Genomic DNA, 14456 nt, shown 5'->3' with positions numbered 1-14456 from the left:
ACTTTTGCCACAACACAGTCTGACGTATACATCTTATGACCAATGAGAATGTCAGGGGCTGGTCGCATGAAACTGTTTTAGACTAGTCTTACTAGTTAGTCGTCTAAAAGTTTGGACTTAATGTTTTCAGTCAGTTGCATAAAAACTTAGATCAGTCTAATCAGATCTAATTTTTTTTTGTTATTTTGTGTTTATTTTGATCGTTCATTTGAGTACAATCATATAGTATATTTCAGGTTACATATAGTGCTCAATGCAATCACAAAGTGTCTTTACAAATACAGGTATGTACATTTACCTAATGTGTTTTAAATATATATTGTACTCCAGGTTTGTTTAATTGTTTCAAAGTATAACTTTTTTCTTTTACAACAGAAAATAAATACAAATAAGAAGGGTACCAAAAGAAAGAAGAAAAAAATTAATAAAAGGGGGGTAACTATATACATCCAGAGAGAGAACATGTGTCCTAGTTAGATTCCATCCTTAACAACCTCAAATTACTTATTATTATAATCTCAAGTGACTTATGAGAATTATTATTACATACACATGCAGACATATATTATTAACATATACATTATATATTAATCTTCATCTATTTAAGTATAGCAGCAAAATCTGACCTTCTTTCTGATACATATTCAACCCATTTCCTCCATTTTTCCAGAAAAACATCTTTCTTCAAATTAACAACAAAAGTTATCTTTTCCATCATATAAATTTCAATGGTCACATCTATCCAGTCATCTAGTGTTGGTCTCTCTTGTTTTAACCATTTGCGTGTGATTGCCTTCTTACTGGCTGCTAAAAGCACGCCCATCAGGTATTTATTATCTTCTGCTACTATATCTGAACATACACAACCAAAATACACTAATTTGCATTCTAGAGGCATGTCTCCTCTAAAAATATGTTCAAGAGTATCCTGTATTTCTTTCCAATATTCTTAAATATGTAGACATTCCCAAAATATATGGTAATGGTTTGCTTCATTGCATCCACAGTTTTGCCAACATTTTGGAGTGTTATTACTGTATTTGGCCGTTTGTATTGGTGTTATAAAATATCTAACAATGTTTTTCCAGCAGTACTCAGTCCAATTTAGTGACCTAGTTGATTTCCACTGAAATTTCCATTCGGTCGACCACTCTTCATCAGTGAAAATTATTCCACTTTCTTTCAACCACTTCTCTTTGATGTAACTTGTAGAGTGTTTTTTCATATTTATTAAACTCTTATATATCTGAGAATATATCTTATATCCTAGTACCTGATGTGTATGCCTTCTTAAGCAAGTCTATCAGTGGATTCAAATTGTCTTTGTATCTTCCTTTTATTTTTGTATCATAATAACTTCGAACCTGAAGGTATCTATAGAAATCTTGATTTTCTAATAAAAACTTTTCCTTTAATACTTGAAAGCTTAAAATTTCACCTTTCTCAATGATTGTGCAAAAATAAGTTATTCCCTTTTTTGTCCACAATCTAAACCTGTTATCAGATTGATTTGGAGTGAAGTCTGAATCATAAGCAATCCATTTAAAGATGGAAGTGTATTCCAACAAATTAAATTATTTTATCGCCGTTGCCCAAACATTTAAGGTAAGCTTTGTCCATGGGTCTTCTAGCTTATCTATATATTGTTGCAAATTATTATCTGCTAATATTGTTTGTACAGGAATATTCTTTGTAGTACAAATTTCCATATCCTTCCAAGGAGCGTTATAATGTGGGTCACACCAATATACCACTGTCCTAATTTGCACTGCTGTATAATAATCTTTTAATTAGGGAAGAGCCCACCCTCCTTTATCCTTTGGGAGCTGCAATGTTTTAAAGCGTACTCTGGGCTTTTTCCCTTGCCAAATAAAACGTGAAAGCATTTTATCCCATTCTGTGAATTGTTTTCCAGTAATTTCTACAGGTAGACATTGGAATAAGTAAAGATATTTTGGCAATACATTCATTTTAATTGCTTCAATCCTTGAACTAATACTAAAAAAGGGAATTAGATTCCATTTGGATCTTTGATTTTTACATTTAGTGGATCAAAATTCTTTCTTTGTAATTTTTCTATGTTTTTCGTCAAATGGATACCTAAATATTTAAATGATTTTGTATGCCATTTTAACAAATATGTATTTTTAATATTTACAGGGGGATTATAATTATATGAAATTATTTCTGTTTTATCAATATTTAATTTATATCCGGAGAGAGGGCCAGAATTCTGAAATTTTTCCATGAGTTGGGGTAAAGATTTGGTTGGATCTCCAAGATAAATCAGTATATCATCTGCATAGCAGGCTATTTTGTGTTCCACTCCTTTTATACTGATGCCTTGGATTGTTTTATCCCGTCTAATGCTTTGTACTAAGGGTTCCAAGTATAGTGCAAATAATTGAGGGGACAATGGACATCCTTACCTAGTGCCTCTTTCCACTGTAAATGACTTTGATAAATACCCATTAATCTTTATCTTTGCAGTTGGTGTATCATAAAGTGCCTGTATACTTCTAATTATAACTTCATGAAAGCCAAATTTGCGTAGAACCTTATAAAGATAGGTCCAGCTAACTGAATCAAAGGCTTTTTCAGCATCTAAACTTAGAATTATTGATTTTAATTTATTTTTCCTGATATGATTCATAACTTGCAATGTACGCCTAACATTTTCCTGTGTCTGGCGCTGACGAATAAAACCTAATCAGATCTAATTTAAGAGCAAAATGTAAAACAGCACACCCCTAGGCTAATTGTTGTTTACATTCAATGTTACCATGAAAAAATAACTGTCAACTTAGCCAGTGGGGGCTTGAGTTGAGACTGGACAAATGGACAAATGTTTAGTATGTGTTATATGGCCTTATTTCAGTGACTTAAATAGTTTTTTTCAAAAACCATGCATAAACGTTATTTTGTCAAAAATACAAACCTGTACATACATGTTGCTCACATATTATTGTAGCCCAGTTTGTGCTGAATACAGTGTTATCAGACTTTAGCCATTAATATGTTTTTAAGCAACTGAAAAAAGCACAAATGTCAAGGCATGTCAAAACTTCTCCAGAGCCCAAAATACCCTCAGACCCCAGAGGGTTGGTGAATTTATTATCAATCTCTGTGCCTCCCCTAACATCCACTAGTGCCCCCGTTTGAAAACCATGGCCCTAACAGATGTTTTGATTTGGTTCTGTGACCTAGATGAGGCTGTCACCTTGAAGTCACCTGTGAGACTTTAAGAACAGCTAACAACATTGAAATATTCTCTGATTTGTCTGGGTTGTGTTCTTTTTTAAATCTTAAAAATAATCAATTTAACACATTCATGATTCATATTGCAATAAGATGCCCGTATGACCAGATGGTGCTTTGTAAATGTTGTCTCTACAGGCCTCGCCACAGTTTACTCACACTGGATAGTATCGTAATGGAGGCCAAGAATATCCCAGCATACCTGCCCAATGTGCTCGCCCTCAGAGATGCCTTGCACAAAGCCAAGGAGTGGACTGCCAAAGTGGAAGCCATTCAGGTGACGCTGGGTTTCAGATTTTGTTAAAACATGTTGGACATGTTGTATAAAGTGATTTTAATGTGTGTTCTCTTTGACATTATATATTTAAAAAAGCCTTTTCTAATCAAACATAGACTAAAATATGAATTACGCATGTAAATAGATAATTGGGTGTTTTTCCTAATGAAAGAGATTTTCTGAATTTATATTTACTGTAATGTTACTGTTTTGTCAATATCTGTTTCATTTCAGTTTGTTTGTTGTTTTACTACATAATGTGACTTGAGTCTTCTATGTAATTTCATGAATAGAACGGCAGTAACTATGCCTACCTGGAGCAGTTGGAGAGTCTGTTGGGGAGAGGTCGCTCCATCCCTGTGAGGCTAGAAGCTCTGCCACAAGTGGAGTCACAAGTTGCATCTGCCAGAGCCTGGAGAGAGAGAACTGCTCGCACCTTCTTGAAGAAGAACTCAACCTACACTTTACTGCAGGTAACACACAACTCCACCTACAGTGAGGGAAAAAGTATTTGATCCCCTGCTGATTTTGTACGTTTGACAAATAAATGATCAGTCTATAATTTTAATGGTAGGTTAATTTGAAGAGTGAGAGACAGAATAACAACAAAAAAATCCAGAAAAATGCATGTCAAAAATGTTATAAATTGAATTGCATTTTAATGAGGGAAATAAGTATTCGACCCCTCTGCAAAACATGACTTAGTACTTGGTGGCAAAACCCTTGTTGGCAATCACAGAGGTCAGACGTTTCTTGTAGTTGGCCACCAGGTTTGCACACACCTCAGGAGGGATTTTGTCCCACTCCTCTTTGTAGATCCTCTCCAAGTCATTAAGGTTTCGAGGCTGACGTTTGGCAACTCGAACCTTCAGCTCCCTCCACAGATTTTCTATGGGATTAAGGTCTGGTTACTGGCTAGGATGGTGTTCTTGAGGTCATTCCTCCTCCTCCAAACATGGCGAGTTGAGTTGATGGAAAAGAGCTCAATTTTGGTCTCATCTGACCACAATACTTTCACCCAGTTCTCATCTGAATCATTCAGATGTTCATTGGCAAACTTCAGATGGGCCTGTACATGTGCTTTCTTAAGCAGGGGAACCTTGCGGGCACTGCAGGATCTCAGCCCTTCATGGCGTAGTGTGTTACCAATTGTTTTCTTGGTGACTATGATCCCAGCTGCCTTGAGATCATTGACAAGATCCTCACGTGTAGTTCTGGGCTGATTCCTCACCATTCTCATGATCATTGCAACTCCACGTGGTGAAATCTTGCATGGAGCCCCAGACCGAGGGAGATTGACAGTTCTTTTGTGTTTCTTCCATTTGCGAGTAATTGCACCAACTGTTGTCACCTTCTCACCAAGCTGCTTGGTGATGGTCTTGTAGCCCATTCCAGCCTTGTGTAGATCTACAATCTTGTCCCTGACATCCTTGGACAGCACTTTGGTCTTGGCCATGGTGGAGAGATTGGAATCTGATTGATTGATTGATTGCTTCTGTGAACAGGGGTCTTTTATACAGGTAACAAACTGATATTAGTAGCACTCCCTTTAAGAGTGTGCTCCTAATCTCAGCTTGTTACCTGTATAAAAGACACCTGGGAGCCAGAAATCTCTGATTGAGAGGGGGTTGAATACTTATTTTCCTCATTAAAATGCAATTCAATTCATCTAAAATTGTTGGGATTTTTTTGTTGTTATTCTGTCTCTCACTGTTCAAATTAACCTACCATTAAAATTATAGACTGATGAATTTTTTGTCAGTGGGCAAACGTACAAAATCAGCAGAGGATCCCTCACTGTACACCTCATAGTTGAGTAAATGTGCTATTCCTCTTCATTCATCTGGTGTGAAATTCTTTCAGGTTCTCAGTCCACGTGTTGACATTGGTGTGTATGGCACCAGTAAGAGCAAACGCAAGCGTGTGAAAGAACTGCTGGAGAAGGATCGCAGCCTGGAGATGGAGACTCTGAGCGACCTGGAGGACAGTTTGGAGGAAATCCGTGACCCAGCTGCAGTCGTTGCCTCCTTCAAAGCCAGAGAACATCAGGAAGCGGAGGCTATCCATTCGCTCCGTGCAGCCAATCTGGCCAAGATGGCTATGGTAGAGCGCATCGAGGAGGTGAAGTTCTGCCTGTGTCGCAAGACAGCCAGCGGCTTCATGCTTCAGTGTGAGCTGTGTAAAGACTGGTTCCATGGCGCTTGCGTTCCCCTGCCCAAAGCCGGCTCTCAGAAGAAGATGGTGGCTGGCTGGCAGGGCTCCAGCAAGGACTCAAAGTTTCTTTGCCCGTTGTGCCAGCGTTCCAGGCGGCCGAGACTGGAAACCATCCTGTCGCTGCTGGTGTCACTGCAGAAGCTTCCGGTGCGACTGCCGGAGGGCGAGGCGCTACAGTGCCTGACTGAGAGAGCCATGGGTTGGCAGGATCGTGCTCGGCAAGCCCTTGCCACCGATGAGCTTTCCTCTGCCCTTGCTAAGCTGTCAGTGCTCAGTCAGCGTATGGTGGAGCTCGCTGCTCGAGAAAAGACAGAGAAGATCATCAATGCAGAGCTGCAGAAGGCAGCAGCCAACCCTGACCTGCAGGCAAGAGTGCAACTACTGTAGTGCACTTTAAATACTGATAACATATTAACTCTCTTCCAAAACTTTGTTAGCTGCCTATATTGACAGCATTTAAGCCATAAAAGGTATGCTTCCATGTTAAGGCTGTTCAAAGATACAGTATCTTCTAAGAAAACTGATTTTGTCCAAATTCTCAGGTGGCATCAGTATTTGCAGTATTCTTTGCAAAGAAGCCAATCCCCAGAATGCACTGCAACAAGCTTATTGAAACTAAAAATCCAATATAGGCAATGAAGTAAGAAACAGTTGATAATAAAAATATTTCATTTAATATAAAAAAGCAGATACATTTTTTTTGTGACAATATTACTCAATAGTTGTGTGTGCTATGTACACTGGCAGCCAAAAGTTTGGAATAATGTCCAGATTTTGCTTTTATGGAAAGAAATTTGTACTTTTATTCACCAAAGTGGCTTTTTCTTTGCAATTCTTCCCATAAGGCCTGCATCCCTGACTTTTCTCTTTACTGTTGCACATGAAACTGGTGTTGAGCGGGTAGAATTCAATGAAGCTATCAGCTGAGGACATGCGAGGCGTCTATTTCTCAAACTAGAGTCTCTGATGTACTTATCCTCTTGTTTAGTTGTACAGCTGGTCTTCCACATCTCGTTCTGTCCTTGTTAGAGCCAGCTGTTCTTTGTCTTTGAAGACTGTAGTGTACACCGTTGTATGAAATCTTGAGTTTTCTGGCAATGTGATTTGTAGTTTGACATTGTCCAGCATGTATACACCTTAATCAGACCATAACTGCCCTCACTGTTGTGCTCGTGTTAGGTGTGAACAAATAGTCTCTCTGCTTTACTTGAAATGCTCATAATAGTGTTTTAAATGTGACCGTTGTGGATGCTTCCTATTAAATCATATGGATATTAATTGGAGAAGCACAAACCTCCACTGCTTGTTCTTTTACCACAATGATTCAGATAAGTCTCAGAATATTGCTTTGATCTGTGATGTGCTTAAAGCTTACTGCATCCATAGGCAACATTTGGGAAAGGATCATTTTGTCAAGCTTTACGATTTGTATTGTAATATGATAGACATTTATTATCTGATATTGCCGCACACTCCCGCTAGAGAGCGTCACTCACACTTTGCTGACTGAAGCACTGAATGCAGACTGTAATTTTTAAAACGGCACCTTTTGTGGTTTAGTAATCGCTCTATTCATAGAGCAATTTCAAAGAGTTTTGGATGGTTTTCCCTTTTTTCATGTCCATTTCTGGACTTGATCTAAAATTCACAATGCACAAATCATCAAAAAGAAAAATTTCAAACATTGTAAAATTTGCTTTTGGAAAACATAATGCTGCCCTAGACAGCAACAGGGATAACCCACTGTCCCAAAAAAAAACGAACAGCGTTTGTGTGTTTTTTGCAAGGCAGCTCACTAGTTTCTGGAAGAGAGATTCAGGTGGTTACTTTATGTTGTTGAACTGTGGATTATGTATAATAAGGGCCAACATCACTTTTGATTGTCATGTGATTGTCAGGGTCACATACAGACATTTCAGCAGGCGGGTTTCAGCAGGGCCACATCACAACGAGCCTCGATGGACTACGATGATGAAGAGACAGACTCAGACGAGGACATCAGAGAGACTTATGGATATGATGTCAAGGTATTTAGAGCCATTATGAATTTCAGGAACTGTTTTGCATGCAGTTTCTCGTCTGATCTCGCTCTCATCTCATGTGTGTGTCAGGATTCAGGAGAAGTGAAGCCGTATTTATTCTGTGACGAAGAGATTCCAGTCAAATCGGAGGAGGTGGTCAGTCACATGTGGCCGACGACACCGTCGTTCTGTGCTGAGCATGCATACTCGTCTGCCTCAAAGTCCTGCCCACCAAGTAAGATGCAATGTACATATGTCTACACCTCACAGTTTACTTTAGTGTGGAAGCACCATAGCTGACTACTCCTCTTCTCCTCTTCAGATCAGGCCGCTCCGCGCAAGCAGCCGAGGAAAACGCCGCTTGTTCCGCGCAGTCTGGAGCCGCCGGTGCTGGAACTGTCTGCGGCAGCTAAAGCTCAGCTGGAGGAGCTGATGATGGAGGGAGATCTGCTGGAGGTTTCTCTGGATGAGACACAGCACATCTGGAGGATCCTGCAGGCCACACATCCTCCCTCAGAAGACAAGTTCTTGCAGCTCATGGAGGTCAGCGGCACCCTTGCTTTTTTATAGACCACGTTCACACTGCAAATAAATCATAGCACCTCTGTCAGGAGCAGTTTATTACAGCAGTAAACCACTCAAGGGATGTTCTTAGGCACAATGCAAAGATGCATGATCTGATGAACCCTGTAATCATGGTCAAATCATGAGTTTCTTATTGCTTTAACCAAAATTTGGCAACAGCAATATCATAAAAGACTGTAGATGATGAAAAATCATCATCAGAATAGACAATTATTTTGCCAAGTAATATAGTTCATGGACATAACTGATGCCCATGTTAATAATTGTAATAACATTTGCAATGTAAATTGCCATCAAGATGTCGCTACGCAGGTTAAACAGTCAGTATCCACAAAACACAAAAGTGTAGCTATGGATTTCATTAACTATCATCGTGATTTCAGGAGTGACTCACATACAGAATGATAATCTAGGGGATTCACTCCTATTTAAATATGGTTGGTACTCCCAAAACTTTGCACTGTGAACACGGCCGCAGATGTTTCTCAACAGTTCATTGACATCTTGAACATCATTCCTCTGTTCTCCTGCAGCCTGTAGACGCTCAGCTGGACAAACCCATCAAGTTGAAGGTTAAAGATGTTGAGAAGAAGAGGAAGAGGAAGCTGGAGAGAGCCGAGCAGCTGCTGTTGGCCACGAGCGGTGTGGAGGGCCGACCCAAGAGTAAAGACATGAAACGTGTTCTGGAGCTCAAACCCAAGAAGAAGAAACTGAAGCTGAACCCGGACAAATCCCGCGAACTCAAGCAGCTTGCCAAACGCCTCGCTAAAGAGGAGAAGGAGCGCAAGAGGAAGGAAAAAGCTGCCACCAAGGCTGAGTTTTCCAAGGAGGGACTGGAGAAGAAGACCAGGAAGATTCTGGACATTCCCTCAAAATACGACTGGTCAGGAGCAGAGGACTCCAACGATGAGAATGCCGTTTGTGCAGCCAAGAATTGTCAGCGACCGTGCAAGGATAAGGTTAGTTGTTTGCTCGAGTCCGGACATATTTTAACGTATTTTCTGGTACAAATTTCTAAACATCCTTAAAAAAGAAAGAAAAAACTACTTGAGAAGCAGAATGGCTTAAGATATTAAGACAAAAATCATAAAAATCAATATTCCCCATTTCGATTATTATAATTCACATTGATATAATTTTATATACACATACAAATAAGCTGATAACTATCTTCTGAAATACTTTTATTGCTGTTCTATAGCTACACATTAGTTTGGTTTCTTAAGAAAAAAAATGTAAACAAAAATACAAATGCCATAATAATGTAATTAAAAATGACAACAACACTTAAAGCAATATTACGGGGCTTCGTTCAGGAGCGGGTTTGGTTATTATCAAAGATAATTATTAATGATTAAAATCAATAGTACCTTGATTAGAATTAACACTAGCTTATTTATCCTTCAAATCAACAATCATCAAAGATAACCATCAATTATCAAAATCAATAGAATATTACTAACAATTAATTTTTCCGGGGGACCACCCTGGAATCAGGGACTAATAACCAGACAGTATAGCAGCCTCAATATAGGATTGTTCACTTAGGAAAGTTGACTTCTGGAGAACATTGACATTCAAAAGGGGAACAATGAAGGCTTGAATCTGAGCACTGACATCCCCTGCCAGCCCTTGGCACTGGTGCATGCAGAATAATACCAAAATATCTCTCTTTAAATTATAACAAAGTTTATTGATGCAGTAATATAAATTAATAATCAATACAATGCAGTCAATAAACTTCCAACTTCAAACTACAAACTAAACAGTAACATGATTAGATATGGTAACAGATAAGCCTGTAATACATGACAGGAGTGTGTGTGTGTGTGTGTGTGTGTGTGTGTGTGTGTGTGTGTGTGTGTGTGTGTGTGTGTGTGTGTGTGTGTAAGGATGGAAGGAGGGCACAAAATGGTGGACGTGGCTCTCGTGGAGAGTATGTCACACAAATGTGGGCGGAGAGACTGGTTAATGGCGTCTGCCCGTTCAACGCATGTCTCCACTTGTCATTAACTTGGGGACAAAGCTGAGCTTTATTGCCAAGTTATCTACTCACCAAATGTGTGTGCGGATATGTTTGTGAGGGGTTGTGTGTGTGTGTGTGGTTAGTACAAGATAGAGAGAACAGAGTGACTGCACGGAAGCCAGTTTTAGCGATCGTGGTTGAGACAACTGTTAGTTTTATCACTCAGAGATGCGGTAAATGGCTCGTATTCCATCTGCCACAGTTGTTGGTTCTTTAATGGCTAAAATCAGTGTGCCAGTCTCACCCGTGTTGGTGGAAATATACAACAGTCCAACCTGGTTGGACGACAACACAGCAAATCTCATTCGTGGTAACGGTAAGTTACAGTAATACCTTGAGTAATGCAGCAATGAGTGGACTCGGCAGTCCGTAAACTGTACAAGCAATAACCTTGATGCACAAGAATAACACTATAATAATCAATCTCTGCCCAGATGTAAATGCATGAGAACGCAGGTAGAATGTGTGTTCGTCCGTCGTTTGACTCCGACTTGGTTCCTCAAAGCTCGGGTGATGAATGGAGGTTGTTTACTCGCTCTGTTGGCGGGCAGTGCGGCAGCTGATTCTCGGCAGGTCAGCAGAGAAAACAGCGAAGATGAAGAAGGAAGAGAAAGTTTCTTCAATTCTGTAGGGAAAAGGGTGAAGACGTGGATTGCTCGGCGGTCTCCTTTGGATCTGTTTGCGTGCTCTGTAGAACACTGAGAAATCTCAACTCATCCAGCGAGACTGAGATTGTATGTCCAAAGTTTCAGGTATGTACGTTACTCCCTTTTGCAACTAGGCTACACTTGGGAGCACATACTGCATCTACATCTAGAGGCACATACTGTTGCTGGAAGCAACGCCCAGAAAGATCTCTGAGGTTTTAATACTCCCGATGACATCATGGTTGAGGGACACGTTCTGTTGTGCGCCTCATCCAATAGGTGTTGAAAGTTCCTTCAGAATTTCACACATAGGTGTAAAGTGAGCAAGGCTTCATGGGATTTGTAGTCTGTTTTGGACTCCCTTTGTTTGATTTTGGCACAGTTGTTATCAGGCTGTATGTAGGCCTCAGTCAGGCTGTATGACTGCCTTTGCCTCATATCTGAGTACATGAGGCCCAACAGTAATCTGTGTAGAATACAGTCTTTTGATTGGGTACCCACGGGTCCTGAAAAACTCTTAAATGTACTTTTTAAAATGTAATGCCATAAAAAGTCTTAAATTATAAGAAGTCTTTAATTTCATTTGCTGAGTTCTTGAATTGTGGGGCCTGAATTGAGGAGATGCTTAAAACAGTAGAATCTGCAAGTCAAAATCCTCTCTCTCTCTCTCTCTCTCTCTCATGCATCCATTATTTAGCAGCTGACACTTGTGTTTACTGTGAGTGCGTGCAGGGAAGTGCATCTTACGATGTTACACTTGTATAAACCTTCAGAAACCCGTTAATCCGAAACGCAAATACCGTTATTCTGTATCTCTGTAAGCGAGCGATGCGCTAACACTATCGCTCCTGCTTATAATTGACAAAGCTGTTAACGTTACAAGGTTGGAGCAGTGTTTTGACACCTTTCAAATCATGGCGCTTCCTTATTTCACATTTCCTTTGACAAGAATTGTAAAGCTAACAGAACTACTGAGCTGCAGAGTTACACCTGTTACATCTCTCATCTCCATCTCTCTAGAGTTCCATCTGACATATACAGGGATTTTATGTAATAATATAAAAAACAACAATGATATAATTATGTAAATATTATAAAATTAATAATATACATGATATATATTATCTATATTTAATATTTGTATATATAAAATGTTTTCAATATACATCATAACTAATTATGCAGCACAGTTCTCTACTTTCATGCTGTTGCGAAGCTGTATGACTTTCATATTTCAGTGGATATCAAAAGGAGATATTAGGGAGTTTCAGTCACCATTCACTTACATTGAATGAAAAACAAGATGCAGTAACAGTAAATGAGACTACTCGTTTTGCTTAGCATCTCTTTTTTTTGTTGCTGGGTAGAGAAAAATTCATACAGACTCAAGGTTGAGCAGTGTATATATAAATGTTATTTAGCACATGCCTTCTTCCTTATTCACAGAACCGCTATATTTGATTTGAATGGGCATGACAACGAGGCTGTGCGGATAGACGTACAGTCTCTTCAATGGGCTGTACTGCAGTTTAAAGTGTTTTTGGATTGTTCCACGTACAAAACATTGAAAAAATATGTTTTCAAGTACTCTCAGTTAACAAAAAAATCAGTGGAAAATCAGATGTGATCTATGAGCTTGTTACGGATGTATACCGTGCATGCCATTGAAGGGATGGTAAGATTATCCCTCACAGCCTCATTTCCTTTCCCATTCAAAATCAATCACAGCGCTACTATGAATAAGGTCTATAGACCAATCCTCTTGTTCACAAAAATGTCAGCGCATGTGCAGTAAGTGGTGTCAGAAAGCCTGCTGACTGTTGTGTTAGATTTGACAGATTATATGATTAAACGAAAGTGTGACACAAAAACATATTCTTAGTGATACAATTAATATAATAAAATGAGTTAATAACAAGCATGTAATTATGTTCGCTATAAATTCATGCTGCAAAGTTGTAAATTGAAATGATCTCGGTCCAGTTGGCTCTGTTGATGTCTTGAAGCCACAGTCGAGAGCCCTCAGAATAATTTTTCAACAATGTAATCCCATAATTGGATTATTGCGTCACGTCTTGCTGGAAAGAGATTAAAGAGAAGGGTCGCAATATAGGCTACATACTTTAGGCTACATGCATTCATAATGAATTAATTTAGAGATTTAATGTTGTATTAACTTATTTAAAAAGAAAACACAAACAAAAAAAAAAACATGTCCAGAGACATCCAAGTAGCCTCAGTGGATTGGTATTTACCAGCTTATTAACTATTTAATGTGTTTGTTTTTTGCAAAAGTGGTCTTAATTTTTTCTTTTATTTAGCCTTAAGTCTTAAAACGTATTCAATTGAATTCCTTGGAACCTGCAGATTCCCTGTTTTACCAGGATCACAAGCCTGCTAATGCTTCTAGGTTTCAGGAATGAACAAAAATAAATTACAATGGTTTGACTATTAAAGATGCTTCAAATTAATCTTGACAGCTGCTACTCTGTGTTTATTGACATACTTAAGCTTGAATCTGGGGTCTTTTGCAATGAAATAGGTGATCGTTTTTGTTATCTCCATTTGGCTTCGGGAACAGGTTGGATACGGGGAAGTGCTAAACAGTGATTTGGTAATGGGTGTCTGTGTAGCAGGTCTCGAAGACTCAAACTTGGTGCTTTCTCCTTTGCTTTAAGACACTCGTATTGCACTCTGTGGCTGAATTATAGATTAGCTGAATACATTTGTGGTGTTGTTCAACATAACATACACAATATGACACTGTTCGACATCATCGGCAGTGAATCCAAAATAATTCCTTAATCGGATGATGCTTTTCATTTTGGTAATAATGCTTGATTCTGAGCAATACTTTGCAAGTTGTGCGATGTTTCTTTAGCACATGCTCACGAAATGAGTATGAAATTAGATGAAATGTAAGACCCGCATCTGAGGATCATCAAAGTGCTTCTAAATCACTAATTAGTCTGGTTGTTGATAAGGACATGCCTACAGACTAATTTTAAATGCTCTGACTTGCCTCTCATGACTTAAAGTGCTCTCAACACAGATGCCAAAACAAGCAGAAACTTAACGCATGTGGATGTCTGTAATCATGAATTTTAACGATCACACAAATCGGTCTAGACAAACTTTTTTCTCCATTTAGATCAGGAAATTAGCTTTTGGTAAACCACTTGTAAACACTTTGTAAAAACTCTTTGAATTGAAATGCACAATCCAGAAGTATTTATAGCCCTATGTTTTATTTTTATGAATTGTGTTACAGATGTTAAATCTCTTTGTTACGGACGTGGCAGTTGTAAGAGAAAACCATCCAAAAATGTTTGAAACCTGCAGACTTTGACCACTTAGACATTGTCCGGGTACGGCACAGGACCCATCTTTATGGTTGTAGTTCGTGAAAGGAACAGTGATACACTTCT

General features: G+C 38.9%; 1 protein-coding gene across 1 annotated transcript in view; it reads left to right on the top strand.

The window, feature by feature from the left end:
• Window positions 1-14456, top strand: part of LOC127638712 (lysine-specific demethylase 5A-like) — a 63583-nt gene that overhangs the window by 32402 nt on the left and 16725 nt on the right. The window contains exons 20-26 of the mRNA XM_052120356.1: window positions 3397-3535; window positions 3829-4008; window positions 5399-6115; window positions 7648-7776; window positions 7861-8005; window positions 8093-8313; window positions 8889-9314. Coding sequence (XP_051976316.1) covers window positions 3397-3535; window positions 3829-4008; window positions 5399-6115; window positions 7648-7776; window positions 7861-8005; window positions 8093-8313; window positions 8889-9314 — 1957 coding nt within the window. The remainder of the gene's footprint in view (window positions 1-3396; window positions 3536-3828; window positions 4009-5398; window positions 6116-7647; window positions 7777-7860; window positions 8006-8092; window positions 8314-8888; window positions 9315-14456) is intronic.

The sequence above is a fragment of the Xyrauchen texanus genome, chromosome 47, assembly GCF_025860055.1.
Source record: "Xyrauchen texanus isolate HMW12.3.18 chromosome 47, RBS_HiC_50CHRs, whole genome shotgun sequence".
NCBI classification, from domain to species: domain Eukaryota; kingdom Metazoa; phylum Chordata; class Actinopteri; order Cypriniformes; family Catostomidae; genus Xyrauchen; species Xyrauchen texanus.
This window is presented reverse-complemented; position numbering and strand designations above follow the sequence as displayed.